Below are 20,534 nucleotides of genomic sequence, written 5' to 3'. Positions count from 1 at the left end.
TGGACATATTTTCATACAGACACAGATAATGCCCTCTAATTCCACTTCAAGGGTCTATTCCCATCAGTTAAACATTGTCTAAAAGTCCCTATGGAGGTGTTCGTTTAAAGCTGATGCTGGCACAGTTTTTTTGCTCTTTTCTAGCCATCTGGTCACATACTGAGTTGTCAGCTATTTTATCAAAGCCTGAGAGGAAGATCGAAGAAAGAGTAAACAAAAACATCAACAAAAGAAATCTCAAGGTCCAAAGTAATCACAACAATTGACTCTAAAGGAACAATTTCTTGTCCCTCACAGAATTCAGACAAAAGAGACTTAATACAACAAATCTGAAAAGGTTGTAACCTTAGGCTATTCTGAAACCTCTGTCCCTCCCCAGTCCGTATGCACAGCTGTAAACATACTGTTAGCACTCATATTACCCCCCTGTCCTCACACCCCACTCTCCCAGCAATTAATAGAAAATACACCGATCCACTTCTTTACATGTAAAGCTTAGAATCCCAGATGATGGCATTCAGAATTATTTTGAATATCATTCAATAATACCTCTTAAGATCAATTTTTAAATGTGTATGCCTCAGTCCTACGCTTTTTCTGCGTACTGACTTAAACAACAGAATGTGAAAGCTGACTGTATCGTTAAAGCACCCATATGAGAAAAGTCCTTACAGTTTCTATACAAATAGACAAGAGTCCCACTACATTAAAATGAAACCAAATTGTCTTAGCAAACCTCTTTTTTCCTCATGGTCTTCTCTCTTCTCTGTGCAACGTTGTTCCATCTTACACATACATTTAGATGTGCCATAAGTGCTCCGTTTAAAGTGCATAAAAGCTATCCACAGCTCTCCTAAGAATGAAACTGTTTTAATATTTTCTAATCCATGTTCCTGCCACAAACATTCACCGGCAGTATGATAGCTCCAAGAGCAGACATCTGATTCTTGACATTTAAAGATACAATACTGGTGAAAAATAGTGACGCTGTATTAACTGCAAACAGCTTGTGAGGGAGTAGGTGATGTACTCCTAAAATGTATAATCAGAACAAGCAATAATTTCAACCTTTTGCTTTTATATTTTTGACTCAAAGCCATGAGAAAGAGGAATAGCCAGATAAACAAATCTGGACACTTTACAATAAGTATTTTATGAGAATTTATATGCTATGACAAAAAGGAAAATAGATTGTTTTCCAGCTGGAGAAAGTATTAAGGTACCTCAAAGTTTCTCAAAAGGGTCTCAAAAGCTTTCATAATAAAATAAGCAGTAAATGAAGGCAAATCCTGAAATTACAGAAATCAAAGAATTTGTATCCTGGTAACATTCATTTAATTGACATTGTAATGCTAACTACAAGCACTACAACATCACATTCTCTATACCCCTACTGTGACTGCCTTATAAATTCAAGAAGTACACAAAAAGGTCTTATTTTTCCCACATGAAAAAATGAAGCCTGTTCCAACATGAACTGTTACTTTGAAATACTGAATGCTGACAAAGAAAGAAAAAAGAAAAAAAGAGAAAAAAGAAAAAGAAAAAAGAAATTGAAATCAGAAAAAAAAAACATTTATTTTTAATTTCAGCTGCATTACCCCTTGCTTGGTGATTAGAAATCTATCAGGAAAGATGAAATATCAGAGCAAACCTCCATCCCCCACAAACACCTGTGACATGGCAGAGCACAGTTAACAGCAATCAGTTCTCCACACTGTACCTGGAGGTACTGACATGACCGTTCCTGTTGACACGTCTCTGCCTTCACCACTGTCTGGTCCATGTTAACTGATGCTTTCTGGTAAACTTCACGGGCTCTGCTCACGGTTAATGTAGAGGACCAAGAGCTTTTCTTCATTAACTGGGAGTCCAAATTCACAGGCAGGTTTGCACAGGTAGAGCATTTGACATCATTATTGCTTCTGGATGACTTCACAGTATGTTCACTAATAGTGTTATAGGCTTCCATAAAGTATTGGGAAGAAGAACGATCAGGACATCTTCCCATGGTCATGACCCCACTGGGACCATGATAAATGCAAACATCATTGTCCAAGTTGTCATCTGAACTCCACCATCCTGATGCATTGGATCTGGGCTTACCTTCTGATCGCCTTTCTTTACTCTTGCTGCGCTTCCCATACCTCATCGTCTGTGACTCCTCTGGGCTCGCTTTACTCCCATTGACGCTCCCCTTGGATGGTCCCTCCAGTGAATGGGACTTGGTAAAGAGCTTTTGGACAGAATGAACCAGGTGCCGGATCCTCCCTGGGCTGTCACTGCGGTGCTCCATGGCAGTCCGCTTGTACTGCAGAGTATGGTAGCCATCCCGGTTCAGGGGCAGCTGCCGCTCAAACTGGTCCAAAAGGTTGGCAGGAATGCGATTAGTCTTGTTGGCAGTTCCGTGGGGAACCAGAGCACACTCGTCCTTCAGTTCGTGGTGGGAGTTGTAATGTCTCCGAGGAAATGTGCTGCTGGCAATCTGATCGTTGTAGGGCACCATGCACTCTGCCTGAAAAGAGTTCCTTTGAGTGTAGTAAGGGTGGTCTGCAGGATGAGGGTCCACTGGGTTTAACAAATATGGCTTCCTGTCCGGGTGATGTGGCAGACTGTCACACGGAGGGTCACAGGTAACCCCATGATGATGACTACGGCTGCTAGATAATCCCTTCATCGTTGATGCAAAGCAAGTCCCAAAGTCATCTAATACGTATGGCTATGCAACGGGCAGATCTCAGAGAAAGGCCTAAAAAAATGAAATACAGCAGAAGGCATGAGATATTCAAGCGATGAGAGAAAACAGCATGCACTTTTAGCATTCATTCTTTCTTATTACAAAAATAATTGGAATAAACCTTCTCTGATTCTTTTTCTCACTTAATCTTTCCCATGCCAATAGTGATGCAGGATGCCTAAATAACATACAAGCAAAAAGATTTTGTTTTCAACAGCTAGAACACAGATGCAGAAACGTTTTCTGATACTGAACCCACCATTGCTTGCTAATACACAGCAAGATAAGTATCACTGTCTGTACTCTAAAACCTCAGTCCTGAAAACATTCACGGACAAGGGCCTTCTAGGAGCCCTTAATTGATCGTCTGCATGTTTTCATGACCAAATAAATGCATTAAAAGAGATTACATCCCTAATGGAGTATTTTGGGGTTACTTTAGGCCAAATACAAGGCATGGTGCAATTACAGGAAAATTTTCTCTGGCTTCAGTGCATATCTGTTCATGATTCAAGTGCAGTTTTACTTTATCTGTGTTGCCTACCTGGACTGTATCTTGAGACAGTACCAAAACATGATTTCTGTAAGCTCTTTTCAAATTAATAATAAAACAACAATACATTTCACTATCAAAGTGAAGCCAGACCAGCTGTTCAATATTGGATTAATTTGGGGTTGTATCTAATGTTTGCTTACCCCTAAATGTAATAAATAAATAAATAAATAAATAAATAAATAAATCCTCCTCTTATAATGCTTGTCTTGACTTTATTTTCCATAATTTTTCAGAGTACTAAGCAGTGTTTAGGTATCCCTTCTCCCTCCGCCATCAAGGAAATTGGTATAGATAACACTCGTACATTGCTTTAACAGTGTAAGGGATTTCAACACCTAATATCCACTTGCAGTTATTTGGCCCTGAAGTTACTCGCAATGTTATAGACTATTGATTACAGCTAGTTGAAAAAGAAAATCTTCATCACATGTGATATAATAAACGCATAGTTTGAAGCCAGATAGCCTCATTTCAGCTCAACCACCAGCAAAAGGCTGGACACAACTGTTACTGCAATCTCTGAGCTATTAATGCATAAATTACAGGGTTTCAGAAGTGCTAAACCATTCTTGTGGTACTACCTCAGCTCCTGGTGAGCAGACGGGAGACTTTAGAGTATGCCCTGTTGTACTACACACAACTGGAATGAGAGTCACTCAGATACTTTATTCCCTTCCAGAATGGCTAATCAAGTCATACTACCAGAAATGTCAGCCTTAAGATCTTTCCTGGAGTATGAACAGACATGCATAGCAAGAAGCTTTCCCCTATGTTTTTTCAGTGTTCTCTCAGATACAGTTCGTGTTTTAACAGGTTGTAGACATTGTACCTACTGGCAAATTGGCAACAATTAAGTTTTCTAAAATAGCTTAATTTGATGTCAGTCTGGAAAACCTACTTTACATTTCATCAGAACATATTTCGTATTTTCTCCTGAATCTGTGGTAAGCTTTTTCAATATATTTCAAAGTTAGAGTGGATGTCCTTCATTTCACTCCCCCTCACTGAATTCCTGAAATGCAGAAAATGTTCGTTCTCAGAAGACCCTGAATTCTAAAACCAGTTTTCAAAATACCACAAAAGGCACTTGAAATACTCCAAATGCATTAGTTCACTGGCTTACTTGAAGAGGACTAAGGAGCCATGGTCTGAGGCACTTTTAAAAGAAGAAAAACAGTGTGTCCAGAGAGCTGGCCTTGTCAATTATACTGTAGTGACTGTCCTGTAGTGTAAAATCTGCCAGTTCTAAAGAGTTCTTATATCCCTACCAACTCCTTTAAAAATGCAATCTATTAGACTGTGTAACAGAGAACATCCAAAAGGATGTAGTAGTAAATCCATTACTTGAATCATTGATGATGATCTTATGATGATCTTATGATGGTCATTGATGATCTTTTATTCTTGCTCAATGTGGCTTGACCAAGAATATCCACTCAAGAACAATACCACCAAATGATATAAAGACCAAATCAAAATCCTCCAATCTCTGTTATCTGTGAATAGATATCTACCATACTTGAATGTTTGTGAGAGCAAGGCTTCAGCCAATTAATTTTTATTTCATTCCACTAACAATCATGAAACAGCCCTCAAGATGATTAATCTTGATTATCTTAAGGCTAACAATAGATGAGTGTGCCATATAAGATAAAAATAGTAAAAACTTGCCCCAAAGACATGAGAAAGACGCAGAAGTACAGTTAAGTGGGTCATCCCCAGAACCAGTGATATATTTTCGTTTTTTTGTTATCTGTACGGCTATGAATTTTTCATTTTTTTATGCTGTGGAAAACTAGCATAGATAGACAAGGCCTACCAAAGGATCAATAATTTACAGAATAGTGAAGTCATGACAGGTACAGAGAATGTAATTGAAAAAATAAGAATATGTTGTCTTAATATATTGATGAAGCAGAATGGCTGTGCTGAGGAAACACAAGAAACAACCCGATTTATAGGTTGGGACAGAACAGCTTGGAACATCTTGAAGGCAAAATGGTTTAAAAGCTGTGGGTATGGTTTGACTGATGAGAGCAGCAATGTTACAAGAGGTGTTTTGGGTGGACTGGCAATATGGATGCTAAGGAGAATGGGCAAGAAGTCTTAAAAAGTGAAAAAGCTTATGAAAAGTGACATTTATCTGCTATAGAGAAAAAAGGATGGGTTTTCCGTAAATTGTGGAGGTATATATAACAAACTTGGCTAAACACTGCTATATGAGCTTGCATGGCATGTAGGATGGTGGAAATGTTTAAGAGAAAAGATAACATTTAGTTCTACACCAATTTTGAATCTGAACTGTCAATGAATCTTCCATGAGGAAGTGCTGGAGAAAAAAGCAGAAAATAGATAGGATGACTTACCCAAAAGGAGTGAGAGGAAAAAACGCAGGGAAAAACACAGAAGATATGCATTGTAATTCAGAGTAAAAAACATTTGTTCCCAACTCTTATACTGGTGTATGTATTATGAGAGTTTTTCTGCTGCAACCACATGGAAAACCTTTATTGAGGGATAAACCCTGAATTTACCATGTGCTAATTGTGATAAAAGACCATGAGAATTAACTAGATTGTAGCCTTGTTTTACTTCAGTTACATTACTGCTATTACAGTACTGAAAGTGGAATGAATTAAAAACAAACAAGAATGTCCCAAGGTGCACCTTGAAGTACAGAAAGAACAAGTATGATGTGCTCTGCAGTGAAGGAATGAGTGGTGCTTCTCTTAAGTATGTAGTGGGTAATTCTTCTTCACGGAAAAAAATAAAAATAACAGTACCTAAATCATACTCACACCTCAGCCCCACTTTAATATGTTAATATGTTCAAACATTTCTAGCATAAATAAACTTTACTGTCTCATCCAGTTCCATCAGTATTTTTCAAAAAGCATGCATTGTTTTTCTATAATTGTGTTGGCTGAACCTATCAATGAATGTTTAGTGCAATTAACAGCTAGAGACAGGGCTATCTGATCATGTCATGAATAGCTGAAAGGAAGCAAATTTAGACTTTTATTGTATTATTATTTTTTGGCCAAACTAGGAACATTTAATTACTCATGAAATAAGGGAAGATAATTGATGAACATATTGCATACTAATAAACACTGGAAATAGCAATTCTATGGACAACAGACCAAAAACACTTGATGGCATGGAGTAAATGAGATGTTAAATAGATACAGGATTGTGAGGTTGAAGAATGCTTATTACTTTCAGCATTCACATTATGTTTGCTTTTGTTTTCTTGAGGATGCCCCAGGTAAGAAGGATACAAATGTATTCATCCTTGCTGATAATATGGTGTCCCTAATGCACAACAATTTGTTGGAATCACTTAGTGGACAGAACAATGTATAATTAATTCTAATTCAAAAATTAAAGTGAAAATGCATACAAAATAACAAAACCTGAATGCATAAAGTACATAAACTTTCACAAATTTTATTTAACTAATCTGTATTGCTTACTTGTGTGTTCCAAATTTATTCATAAAACATGCCTTCAAGAAACATATTCTGTCCTTTAGATATATGTGAAAAATTTTCTCTAATAAAGGACTTGCTGATATGTTATATAGCCCCTCCAATTTTATGTCACAAGACTGAAGAATTACATTTCTTACATTGTCACGGAAAGCTGTGAAAAGCAGTGAGGTAGCAAATGATTTCACCAAAAACATGCATACATAGGTTTATAGAAAGTAAGCAAATAAAACTGGAGAATGTAGCAGGTAGCACTAAATGGATAATTAATAACTCAAAATGACTACTATAATCAAAAATGGTACATGGTCATTAGTGACTTATAAACCTTCATAATTAGAAATTTCTTTTATAGGGTCAATATGAAGAGTCAACACTGATAATTTTATTTCAAAAATCTGAGTATGTTGTAGCAGTTCAAGATTCAGAGCAATGCAAACTGAAATATGGAAAATATGACACAATGTAAAGTATAAGGTCAATAACTACTAAGACAATTGACAGAATGACAATGATATGTATGTCAGTGTGTGTAGCTTAATTAGAAAAAAAAATGAGATATAACAATATACAGAAGGTGGGCAATGTAACTATATTATGTGCAACATGCCAACAGAGAAGTCCTAATTAAACACCATCAGGACCATAGCAGCTTAAGCCTAATATACGTGCTTTTTCAGAAGCTAAGGAGTGAGAGATGTTGGATATTTTTTGTTCTGTGGATGCAGTTCTAAGATACCTTTCAGTGAGTTAGATGACACTTCTGAATCCTCAGCTTTGTGCCAGGCGTGCCAGGTTCAGAAGGCAAAGGGCTGATGCACAGTAGGAAGGCAATATAAACATGTAATGTCCTATATGTATGGCTCTGACTGAGGAAGGCATGTAATCACGTGCACAAATTGAAACACACATTTGGACCATATTGGGACTCATATCTTAGATCACAGTGTATTTGAAGTGAGAAGACATAAAATATGCATTTTAGCCGTACTATTTGTAGTCACGCTCCCATCTTATGCACTATGGCAAACAAAGAAAGATTCTCATTTCCATATCAAACAACATAGATTCTCAGCATTTGCTTATTTATTTACTCACACACTATGGGATGTTCCCTGGGAAATTCCTTTCCCTCCTTCTCAGACTTTTACAAACACCAGGAATGTATGTTTATGCTGAGAATCAAACTTTCACATGCTCCTCAATTTACAGCGTATCACTTTATCCCAAAGGTCTTGATATTTTGCAGCCATTCTGTATGGCCTTTCTGTTACGTTTCATCACAGTAATGAAAATTTAGACATCAATAAAAGGATACATACTCTAAAAAGCATCTATCCACATATTTTATTAAAGGTGTTCAGAAGAAAATGAGGTTTCACATTATTTTCCTAATCCATTTTGGCATGTAATATGAAAGATACTGTGCCTTGGGTAAAACTCTCAAGAGAATGTCTTCATTTTGCTTCCCTTTCAGCAGTCACACCAGGCAACCGATACTTACAATATAATTTAATTTTGAACAGGAGAAGGGGAATCATCAAGAGAAATGTTTTGAGCACTAACATAAACATTCTAACAGTAAGTGGGAGTAACAGGAAAAAAATGTAACTGAACTCTATGTGATCTCAGAGAAGTTCCATGAGAACTGTATCCATAAAGAAAAAAAAAGAAACAGCCTCCCTCCCAAAAGATTTAATAAATAATAATAATAAAAGAATTCTGTCTGCATCTAACACTCTTTAGTTTGCATATACTTGTGGTGATAAGTTTCACATTTACATCTGATGACTGTTTTCATCCATGTGCTTTTGATGAGAAGCTGTGGTGGTCAGTAACAGGGTATTATGTGCCTCGAAGGTCTAGGCTTGGGTTTCTTTTCTTCATCTCTGTGGCTAATAGTAAGTTGATTCTTCACTGGGAGTGTCACAAAAACTGTAGTCATTAAAGAAACCTAGCGTGTAATTAATCTCTGAGTCATATCTAAATACATTACAAGGTCTGCAAGAATTTCGGCAGCAATTTGTCAGCAACATTTTGACACAGACTGATTTTTTTCAATCCTGCTAGAAGTGTGACTGGCAATAGGCAGGATTGCATGCAAAAATCTTGGCTCTTCAAATTGAAATATTCAACTGTGATCATCTGCTCTTCCACTCTCCTCATTTGCACACACAATTAACAGTTAGCTTCTTGGAAATTCTGATCTGCTCCAAAGAGTAATAATATACTATGTAATTAGACTGCTCATGCATTTTCTGCCACATAGGACACAGAGTTGCTCTGACACACTAAGGTACAGCACATTGGTTGGAGAATCTGTGGTGAATTCCACCATGAATTCAGAACTGCCAGTCAATATTTTCTCAGAAAGAAGACAATGAGGAGATTATGTCTGTGTAATATGCATGTAAGAGTATTATATGTATATATTAAACCAAATCATTTGATAAATGGCATATAAGCAGTATTGAACATATATATATGTTTAGATATTGCATTTTATTGTCCTCATTCTGCAGGATGATTAAAGTTATGACCTTAAGCTTTTTTATTTTAATTTATTATTATTATTATTTTTAAGCAGTATCTACACTGAGTTTCCAGAATGCTCTTTGGGCTGGGAAAACAGGGAAAGAGGATGAAAAGGAAGATACTCCAAAATTTGGAACTAAGTTGTCATATACATACCTGGGTTACTCTCTTTTGGGTAACACATAAGTTTGTGTTACTGTCACACATAAGTTTGCAACTCTAGAGACCTTTTACTTGCTTTCCTCATAGAAGATTTCTTAAAGTGAAAGGACTACAGTCATTACTTTCTAGCAATTACAGAAATCAATGTGATTTAGCATGTTGCTCAGGATATCTGAGGATTGCAAAAGGATACAAGTGGCCGGGACATGCCACATATTTCTACAGTACTGATGACCCCTAAAAATAGAGGGGCTATCACAGGGGCAAAAAAACCATACAGAATTAAATAAGTGATACACATATGGAGATTACAGATATATAGATCCCTGCACACCAGTCACTTATGTATGCTGAAGGCTCAATTTTTTCTAGTTGGAATGGAATGCTCAGCAGATAAAACCCACATTCAGTGTATGCAATGTGCAGTACTTTCCCTGTGAAAGGCAAGTAATTCCATGCTCTGCAATGTGGCCATGCAGTGAAAATGAACACCCTTGCACTAAAAAAGCACTTGATCCTCATGGCAAGGACAATAATGTGAGCAAGCAAAGGAGCCATTGTAGAATCCAGTGACTGCCAGTGATCTAGTGGAAGCTGCCAGTCAAAGTCAGAACTTGCACTATTACACAGTACTCAGCTGCACAGCTCACTAATACATTTTCTACCACATTATTACCTGCTCTGCAAGTCTGTAGCATGACATGTTTACAATAGGAATTGTAGTTAAATTACTGCCTAATCTTTTCTTGCCAGAGGTTTTCATGATCTTAATATCTTTTCTACTTGTATGTTGAAGACATGATATTAACTGACAAGCCAGACAACTCACTGTTTTTAGTCCTATGCACTACAGTGCTTAGCTTACAGCTTTGTATTCCTTATTATTTATAAAAAATAAGCTAAACATTATGTTAAATATTTCTTTCCCCACAGAAGAGCACCCAAGTAATTTTAATTTAATGAAACATCGTTTTATAAGACACTCTACAGCTCCAGTCTTACTCACAGACCTTGACCTCATCTAACAGAAATAGAGATTGATTTCCTTTAAAAATATTCTTCCAAGTACATTGTGCTCTTTTAAGTCCAAGCAAAAGTGAATTCTACAAAAACATACAAGCACTAGGGTCTCTATGCTTGCAGATGGTCTCTCATCTTTGCTTTCAATTGGTAGCTCAGTCTGAGTGGTGTCACCCCTGAAAATCTGTTGCCAGCCCCAGGAACTTATACATATGGAGAAAGAAATTTACAAGTGTCATCACAGAGAAACTTTATAAGCCTTCATAGAATCATAGAATGTTTTGGGTTGGAAGGGACCTTAAAGACAGTTTAATTACAACCCGTCTGCCACGGGCAGGGACACCTCCCACCAGACCCGGTTGCTCAAAACCCCGTCCAACCTGGCCTTAAATACTTCCAGGGATGGGGCATCCACAGCTTCTCTGGGCAACCTGTTCCAGTACCTCAGCACCCTCATAGTAAAGAATTTCTTCCTTATACCTAATCTAAATCTACCTTTTTTTAGTTTAAACCATTACTCCTTGTCCTATTACTATACTACCTGACAGAGTCCCTCCTAGCTTTCATGTAATTCCCTTTTAGGTATTGGAGGACTGTATATATTTATAAAGCCTTACAGAAACTTTGTGAAGACCATTGGTAAGATTTTTTACGATGTTAGTTTTAACAGAATGACACTACAGAGTCTATCGAGCTTCACAGCTGGACAGCCCATATGTTACCCTTTCTAGCCCACCAGAAAGAAAAAAACTTCAAAACCTCTGTGAAAATGCCTGTTATTTTAACTACCAGTAAGAACTACCAGCAAGAATCATAGAATCATAAAGGTTGGAAGAGACCTTCAAGATCATCTGGTCCAAACATCACCCTACTGCAAATGTTACCCACTAAACCATATCCCTAAGCGCCAGGTCCAACCTTTCCTTGAACCTCCCCTGGTGCAACTTGAGGCCATTCCCTCTAGTCCTAGTTACCTGTTACCTAGTTACCTAGTCTCACAAGTTACCTGTGAGAAGAGGCCGACCCCCAGAGCCCACACCTTCCTTTCAGGTAGCTGTAGAGAGCAATAAGGTCTCCCCTGAGCCTCCTCTTCTCCAGACTAAACAACCCCAGTTCCCTCAGCCGCTCCTCACAGGACTTGTGTTCCAGGCCCTTCTCCAGCTTCGTAGGCCTTCTCTGGACTCGTTCCAGGGCCTTGGTGTCCTTGTACTGATGGGCCCAAAGCTGAACACAGTACTCGACATGCGACCTCACCAGAGCAGAGTACAAGGGGACAATCACCTGCCTGGTCCTTCTGGCTACACTACTCCTGATACAAGCCAGGATGCCGTTGGCCTTCTTGGCCACCTGAGCACACTTCCAGCTCATGTTCAGGTGAACATCAATCAGCACCCCCAGATCCTTTTCCTCTGCACAGCTTTTGAGCCACTCTCCTCCAAGCCTGTAGCGCTGCATGGGGTTGTTGTAGCCAAAGTGCAGGACCCAGAAGTTCATGGAAAACCTACTTCATAGTCGTATTGGTATTATGGATCTTGACTGTATCAGGAAATGTCAGCAATATGATTACCTTGCCCTGTCATGGACATATTCCAGATCCTCCCAGGTCAAGAATCCTGACTGTTATATTTTGATACTCACCAGCTGTATTCCCAGCCCAGGTTTCTGCAGTGATACAGTAGGAAAAGAGATGAGGGAAACTAAGAACATTCTGCTCATACCCAAGGCCAATGAACTTCTGTGTGGGAGAAAACTGATAGAATAAACAAAAACCCTTTCTGAAGATATAGGATAAATCAGCTCAGCAAATGAGGTAGAAAGTTCATTGGGTTGGAAGAAAACAGTCATGCTTAGAACAAAACTGAATTTTTTATTTTAACCTTTTCCTTCCAACTCAGTCTAAAAGTCAAAAGAATAAACAAAAAACAACAAACCAAACAAATAACAAAACAAAACAAAACAAAATAACTTTAGCTATCTTATCTTTCATGGCTATAGTAGCCGGTTCATATTTGTTGTTATGTATTTGCTCTTATATATTAGATGGAATGTAAATAATTTCTATTTTCATAGTAGAGCTACAAAATGGAGTTAGATTTGCTGGATGTCATAAGCCACTTGTTCAAATCAGCTTGTCTCACTTCACCTCTACTGACATAAAAAGTAATAAGAAACAGGGAAATTAATTTTCAGAGGATGAGATTTGCTGCAAATATTTTTTTTTTCCTGTAACACTACTTACAAATAACTTGAAATGTCAACGATTTTGGAAGTGGATGATTTTTCATGAAATTCTGTGAGAAATGTTTGTGAGCTGTGGCAAACTGGGAAATAAAATTTAATTTTTAAAGAATGTGAAAAAAAAATACTGGTACTTCTAAAAAGTAACTTAAGTTTATCAAGTAAGAACTCATAGAGTATTATGTCACATGAAAAGTAAGTGCAGAATAGAAAGTCTGTGGAGGTAGTGCTTTTTTCCAAGCATGGCAAAGTACAGCAGCTGTATTCCCTCCTGGTCAGTATTCTGTCCTCTAGCAGAGGACAAAACATCTCAACTTCTTTGAAGCTTCATTCAATTCAACCTAAACTACAGAACCATATTTAATCCATAAATTTACATCAGCAATTTTAATTAAAAACTTTTACAAAAATCCTGTAACAACTACTTTGGTTTTCTTTGCATATTATTCTGTTTGAAAACATACACACACACACACACACACATATATATACCCTAAAAAAGAGTATCTCTATTTTTTCTGCCATTAGTTATGCACAAGTCATTTGTTTCCACTGTGCTCATGCCTCTTAACTGGATTTTTTAATGCATTTTTTTGTAAATAGTTTCAATGGTCTGAACATATCTGAAAAAAAAGTAAATTTAAATATTAAAAAATATTTCTGCAATGTTTGAACCAGTGTGTTGAGGTATGCATGCAAATGGCATATGACAAGAATTATTGTAGGTGCTATGCTTATCCAATTAAAAATCAGAAAAGAATTCTATTAATATGCAGGTAAAATCAAAACAAAGCTTAATTTCTGAATACAGAACACTTCTATTGAATCCCTGCAAACATCCTAAAAATAATCATAGAAATATATATATTTTTTCAGAACAGTGAATGTACCTTAAACATTTCAGAAATTGCTTTAAGAATAACTTTTAAATCAGTAAAGGGAAAAATAACTGAACAAGTTACTTGATGAAATTGCTCATTTTGAATAACAGTCAGTCAGTGATGTTGGATAGCTGAATAAGAAAAATGAATAAACATGCTGACAACTTGAATTCTACAGGTAAGTTTTCTAATTTCATGGAATTAAATTGATTTGTACTTGACTGACCAATTTGTCTTTACCTGAACAGTTTTTGAGCGAACTTTTTTCAGTTTGGTGGGGTCATTTGGTGGGGTCACACAGGATTCATGCAGAACCTTCGACACTGGGTAGAATGAAGTGGTACCCTCAAGTTAGGTGCCACTTAACTTCCTTGTGCAGGTGCTTCAAATGCATGTTTGAAAGAAAGTGAAATATGAAGATAAGGTCTTCTTCACTGTATGCACTCTGTCCAGAGGTTCACCATAAATCACTGTGCTAAGATATAGAAAAGAGTAAAGAATTCCTTACTTTTAGGATGCCTTAGGCTCATAGGCACATTAGGCATTTATACATTTTATGTTTCACTCTTGGGGCCTCAAAGGGAATACCAAAGCACCAAATTCTTTTTTTATGATAGCCTTTGCAGAACCTCTCACATTGCTGATATTAAAAATAAACAAAAATAATTGAACTAAAACTTTTTTTATTTATATATATTTATAGTCAAGAAGTCTAAATAGGCTAAAATGCACTCAAGAATATTTCCACTTCTGTTGAACTTCTCTGTATTAAGGAGTGTTCATTGAAACAGGGAAATCAGTGAGTGAGGGAGGGAAATAGTAGAAGAGAAAGCACAATTTTAAAAGAAGAAAAAGGAAGTGTGAACTTCTTCCAACAGTGCTCCAACTGTTACAACTTTATAGATCTTAGTAGGAAAATTAAATAAATACTCTTGACTGAGAACATATCATGAAAATGAAAGTGAGTGGAATGTACTTAATCTCCACTTTTAATACTTGCTAGTTTAAAGCAATAATAAAAAATATGCATGTCCATAATATTTAGTAAGTACAGTTTAAAAACAGTGATAATATACTTTAAAAGAGAACGGTATTAGTGACTCATCATTTTGTCACATGGAACTATCATAAATTAAATATACTATAAGGAGCTATGAAATTTATTTTATAACTAATGCCAAATGATAAAGTATACTATACTGGAATAATGTACACGTTAAGGTGAAAAGCTTTATTTCTAGGTTCGACTGCAAAGCATTTTGTCATGAATTCTTTAAAAATGAGCTAAGTAATGTATTTTAAACTATTTTAAACTAAATTAAGCTCTAAGTTCTGAAAAACTGCCTTCAGAGTAATATGTAAGTGTGTATTAAACATTTCCATAACATTGAAAATACTTCAGGGAAATGGTTCTTTAAAAAAGAAGCCTCATAAACAAATCACTATATATATATCAAGCTGTTGGTATATGCAGAATATCATAATAATTCTTTGTGACTTCCTCCTTCTAATTTCATTATATTTCAGGGTGAAGGCAGAGTGTTTTACAGTCTACTTTAAATCGTATACTAAAAAGCTGTAATCCCTTAAACCCCAACAATAATACACAGCATTTTCACTTTACTACATCGCAGCTATTCAACAGAAATCTGTTCTTTCCTTTCAAAACATGAGGTTCATCATATGTTAAATGACAGCATTAGGATTTAAGCTTAGAATGAGCCATGGCCACTACACAGTTTGTACCCATAAATAATATGGGTTAAAAAAAAACCAAACATACATAACTGCTACAATGGTACCACAACTTGTTGACAGAGAATACCTCCTAGAAAGATTGTCATTCTGGTTTTAAAGATATGAAGACATATCCAATGTCCCCCTAAACTACCTTTATTTTTATATTTTCACTAACTGTTTACCAATGTTAAATCTGTACTACATGGAGAAAAGCAACAAACAAACAAGCAAAACAACAATGAAACAACAGCACACAAACAAAACAATGAAACAACAAAAACAAAACAATCCCCCCCTCTCCCAGTGTTGTAAACTTTGAAGTTTTTCCTCTTTCTTGGGAAGTTCACAGTACCACCAGACTTAGTGATCATTATTGACTACGACAGGCTGAAACAGCAATGCGTGTGAGCACTAGCAAAGAAATGGGACACATCGCTGTTACAAAACTTGTGTTACTGCAAGTATAATATAAAGTGTTTTTTCAGAGTGTACTATTTAAGGCACTTTAGACAAGATCCAATGAAGGAATTCTGGATAACATGTGGTTGCTGTTGGAAGTGTATAATTTCTGTAGAACCTTTCTCATAAATAAAAGGACAGTGCTTTCAATAAGTATCCATTTTGAAATTATATGAACATTAAAAAGTCAAAATGTAAACACATTAATATTTTTTAGCTTATAGCTGTCATTTGCTTAAGGGATATTAATAAACTAGTTGTTTGTATTAATTTATTCCAATTGTAATATGTATGCACTGATATTCTGTACCTCTTCAAAGAACTGGTAGCCATGAGTATTTAGGGTAGAGTTTAGTTCTGCAAATGATTATAAAGTCCCTAACTATTATCTGAATTAGTGAAGCTAAAACAGCTGCAGAACACATGTGAATGAAGGCATGGGTTGCCTGCTGTAAGCAGGCAGAGTCCAGGGATATGCAATACTGTACAGTCACAGAGGGTTTGGTTATTTGTGCTTTTAACTCCTGTGTTTCCAGCTCAGGATAGCTTCATTGAATAAAGTGGGCTCCAGCAATGTTGGGATATATATTTCTTTTATCGAGTCTTTTCCTTCCTTTTTCTTTCAGGTTTAAGAACAGATGTGCTTAAGGTCAGATGAGAAGGCTCATCATTTTATTTCATCATCCTTCATCCTTCAGGCTTTTGTAGAGCATTATGAAACAGGAAGACAAGATGCTTACACTCCACACACTAACTGGAAACGCACCAAATAAGAACATACAAGTAAAACCAGTGACTGCTGCTATTCTTTTTATGAGTGAATATGTAGAATGCTAAAAAATTATGATCCTGGTCTATTTATTTATTTATTAATTATGATAACCACTTTGTCGGCAGACTATAAAACTGTGTTCAGAAGAGCCTTACATACTTTAAAAAAGCCATTGCTCTCTTTTCCAGGACAGAAAGAGACTAGCAGGTCAAGGACATCTGCAGGGAAAGCTCAGAATAAAACAATGGAAACAGCATGAAGAGATCTCTGATCTACCCTAAATGGATAGGAATAGGAAAAAGTTGCCAAGCCTGCTAAAGCTTTTAACGTTGGTTCAGTTCCATAAGATGGATCTAAAGGAAAATTTTTATGGTCTAAATACAGCCACTGAGTGTGATCTCAGACAGTTACAGTGCATCTTTGAAGTCTATGGGAGAGATGAAGGATGACAATAAAAATGATCTGTTAAGTATTACTTGGCATGTTTCCTGTGGTAATACGGTTTATACAGTCTCCCCAATTTGTGTGCTTGATCCCATTCTTCTACTCACTGCCCTGCCTCCTGCATGGGCCTATTTCAAATTTAAATTGTCAGGGATTGGAATCAAAGACTTGTTTTCTTCCTGAAAGTATTGGGTAAAGAGAGGCAAATCCCACGTATTTCCTGTCAGGGGAAGAAGCATAAGAAGAGCTTGAATCTTCTTACAGTTGAAAGAATCTATTACTTTTGGACCTGGGCTCCAGTGGTATAACCAGGGAAACCATCCTGAGACAGGACCTTTCCAGGATTTAGAGTATGGGAAACAGCGGCAGCTGAAGATCAAAAATAAAGGCAAAAGGCACAGAAGATATGAATCCTCCAGGCTCTCCTTCCTTATTTCTTCAGAAAGCACTGGCTTCTTATGTGCACTGACTGGGAACCAGGGAAAGCCAAGGAGCCCACGAACAGATCCCTCATTGTGTTTTGCACAGTCTTCAAAGTCTGGCTGATGCAGGAGCTGCTGGTAGGCTCAGATGTGGCCAGCTAATTTGTTCTCTTCGGTTCTTCAGTTTTAATCCTCTTAGATGACTGAGCATCTCCTGTGGTACTCCTCCCTTCTTTTAGCAAACCTGGAAATTTTCATCTATGTGCTCAGGTTGACTTGTCCTCTGTTAATTCTCACATCACATACAAAAGAGCATTTTTACCCTTTAGTTTAGAAAGGTTGTATGACTATTTGGACTGAATGTGCAGTTATATTTTTTTGCCACTTTCTCATAAACTTTTGAATTCAGACCTGACAAAAGCAACCATAATGGCTGTAAAGATAATTACACTCTTAGAGGTTCTCATAAAAAAATAGGAACTCACACCACGACTGAACATTTACAAGTTCACTTTTCATAACTTTTTATTCCAGTGTCAGATTAGTCCAGTTGAAGAAAACAGCTGGACTGCTACTGCAAAAACAATTCTATGTGACAAGATTAAAGATACATATGGAGCAACAAAAACACCACTATGACTCAATTAACTAGGCAGTCAGTCAAGAAACACAAAGCAAGAGAAAGACACATTTTCCAATTGACACCCATACATTATTCACACAGCTGCTTGCTTTATGTTATGATAATGAACATATTGATATCAGCATCTTTAATGTTTTTATATTCTAGACTTTTGAAAGGTGTAAAATCTATAGATATCAAAGTAAAAAGTCATCTCCCTTTTAACACAACTTCCAAGCAGGACAAAAAAAGTTTGCAAAATAAAAATTTTCAAGCATTTTAACACTATTTTAAAGTATGGATTAGGAAAGTTAATCAAAATAGTGTGTAAATGTTAACCTTTTTTACACAAAATGACGGTGACATACAAGGTGTCCAATATCTACCAGTCCAAAAGATGAGGCAACCAATTTAAGATGAATCAGAACTTGTTCTGCTGTTTTACATCTAACTTGGACACATAAAGCATTCTTGTGAAAGAAATTAAACTGAATGATAAATAGATTATTTGAGTTTAATTATGACAATCATGTAAGCATTATGCCTGTCTCATTTTCTTGATGTTTCTTTTCTCATGGAGAGAAGCTCAAGAAACTAGAATTTGCTGTAGTACGAAGTCTTTTTTATATTTGAATTCAGCAGCAAAGGTTTTTTAAAGGATGCTCTAAATTCAAAATGATCTCAATAGAAATACTTCTAATAACCCCCCAAAAAAACCAACCAACCAACCAAACAAAAAATACTTAATTATTGTAGCAAGTGATTGTGTCGTGGGTTACGGCTATATTTCACAGCACAACCCTAGTCCACCACCTGGAGGACATATCATCCCCATGGTATGGGGGCAGGTTTGCTGGGGTGTCTTTCTCTGCTTCGTTAGGTGAAGCTGTACTCTTCCAATAATCAACTTGTGCAAATCTTAGAACCATTATTCATAGGCTCCTGCCTACTCCTTCTTGCACTGTCAGTTCTGTTGTTACCAGACATAGTGGACACCATTCTCCCATAGCCTGAAGCCCCAAGAAATTGTTCATGTTTTTCCCAAATGCTAACTGTGATTAGACAACAAGATGTGAATAAGAATACAAAACAGTTTGTTAAAAATGCACTGAAAAACAAAGTTCTATTTGTTTCCCTAAGCTGCCAATACCATTGGTATGAATAGCATGGGTAAAACCAGGGTGTCATGGATGAAATTTACCCAGAATGGAACAATGCATGAAGATCCAGTGACAGTGTTAACATAAGGCCTCTGTTTCAAACCATTCCTAATGACCAACTGGATGCCCTCTGTCAAGTTAGAATAATTGGCAACTGAATTGCTAGTTGTCAGTAATGGAATATTTTTTGTTAAATACTTAATGATATGTTTTCTTTTCAAGCTAGTTTCAGTCCAAAATGAACACCATAGACCATATTTTTTTTTCCTTTATGATGCAAGGGACAGTTTTCTTCCCTTCGCTTCAATGGAAAAGTTCAGCACACAGCTAACTTAGTTTTGCTTTAAGATGATTTGCCCTTAGAAGTACATGCTCAGGGACATATAAGCAGCATTATTATTCTAAAGAGTAATGTTCTGGTTGAAAGAGAAGAAAACGAAGTATGATAAGAAACATGAAGAGAAGTGAGAAATATGTAGTGTATGGCTAAGAGACCTTGGCTACATTAGAGGCAGAGGAAACAATAATAAGCAAATAAATTGGCTGGTGACATTAAAATACCAGCCTGAGAAAACCTTTCTGTTTCACCTCCCAGTCAGTTACATCTCATGGTACATATTTCTTGACTTGGAGTTCAGGATATGCAATGGCATTCTCTGTGAAGCATGAAGAAACAGAATGTACACAACTTCCCAGAACATCATATGATACCAGAGAGATGAAGCGAAACAGGAATGTCTCAGTGACGCCCACAGGAACAGTCACAATTGCCAAATTGTCAGCATGCCTCTGCAATTCCAGACCACGGCAAGCATATGGGTAGTTTAGGCTTTCTGCCATTAGACTAGATTAGCTAAGCACATGGCTCATGCGTATTTAGTCTAGATTTGTTTCAGTGGAAAAAATATTTCCATTGCAAGTAGCCTCCTGGACATAGGCAAGAAGGGCAACTTCCACTAAAAATTCTACTGCTACCTTGTGTACCCATGAGGTTCTTTTGCACCTCCCTGGAAGCACCATTAATGTGATCTGTGATTACACATCTAAGACCATGAACTGATGTGTGAAGCAGAATACTCTTCCCTCCTGTGAACACAACTGACAGTTCTACACCCCCCCTGCAACAGATAGCACTACTGAGGATTTTCATTCTGTTACAACTCAAGCAGGCTGTACAGCAGTAATTCGTTCAAAGTCTGCTATCCATGAGCTTCCCAAACTATTGAAAGAAAGATGCTGACCAAAACCCTTTGTGAAAAGCTGCTCTGTATCTTTTGGAAGAGAAAACTTCATCT

The 20,534-nt window shown here is 36.8% G+C and overlaps 1 protein-coding gene across 14 annotated transcripts in view; it reads right to left on the bottom strand.

Moving 5' to 3' along the window:
* The window catches only part of DLGAP1 (DLG associated protein 1), a 419,363-nt gene that overhangs the window by 138,843 nt on the left and 259,986 nt on the right, over positions 1-20,534 (bottom strand). For 12 of the 14 annotated variants that reach the window (XM_080581951.1, XM_080581942.1, XM_080581947.1 and 9 more), the window contains one exon: positions 1,724-2,749. In XM_080581951.1, the coding sequence (XP_080438077.1) occupies positions 1,724-2,677 (954 nt within the window). In that variant the 5' untranslated portion in view covers positions 2,678-2,749. Of the gene's footprint in view, positions 1-736; positions 1,680-1,723; positions 2,750-13,860; positions 14,310-20,534 lie in introns of those variants that run through there. The other 2 variants (XM_080581944.1, XM_080581945.1) reach the window with 2 other exon arrangements.

Source organism: Anser brachyrhynchus (assembly GCF_964034855.1).
Source record: "Anser brachyrhynchus genome assembly, chromosome: 2".
NCBI lineage: Eukaryota > Metazoa > Chordata > Aves > Anseriformes > Anatidae > Anser > Anser brachyrhynchus.
Note: the sequence above shows the minus strand (reverse complement) of the source record. Positions and strands in the feature narration are given on the sequence as shown.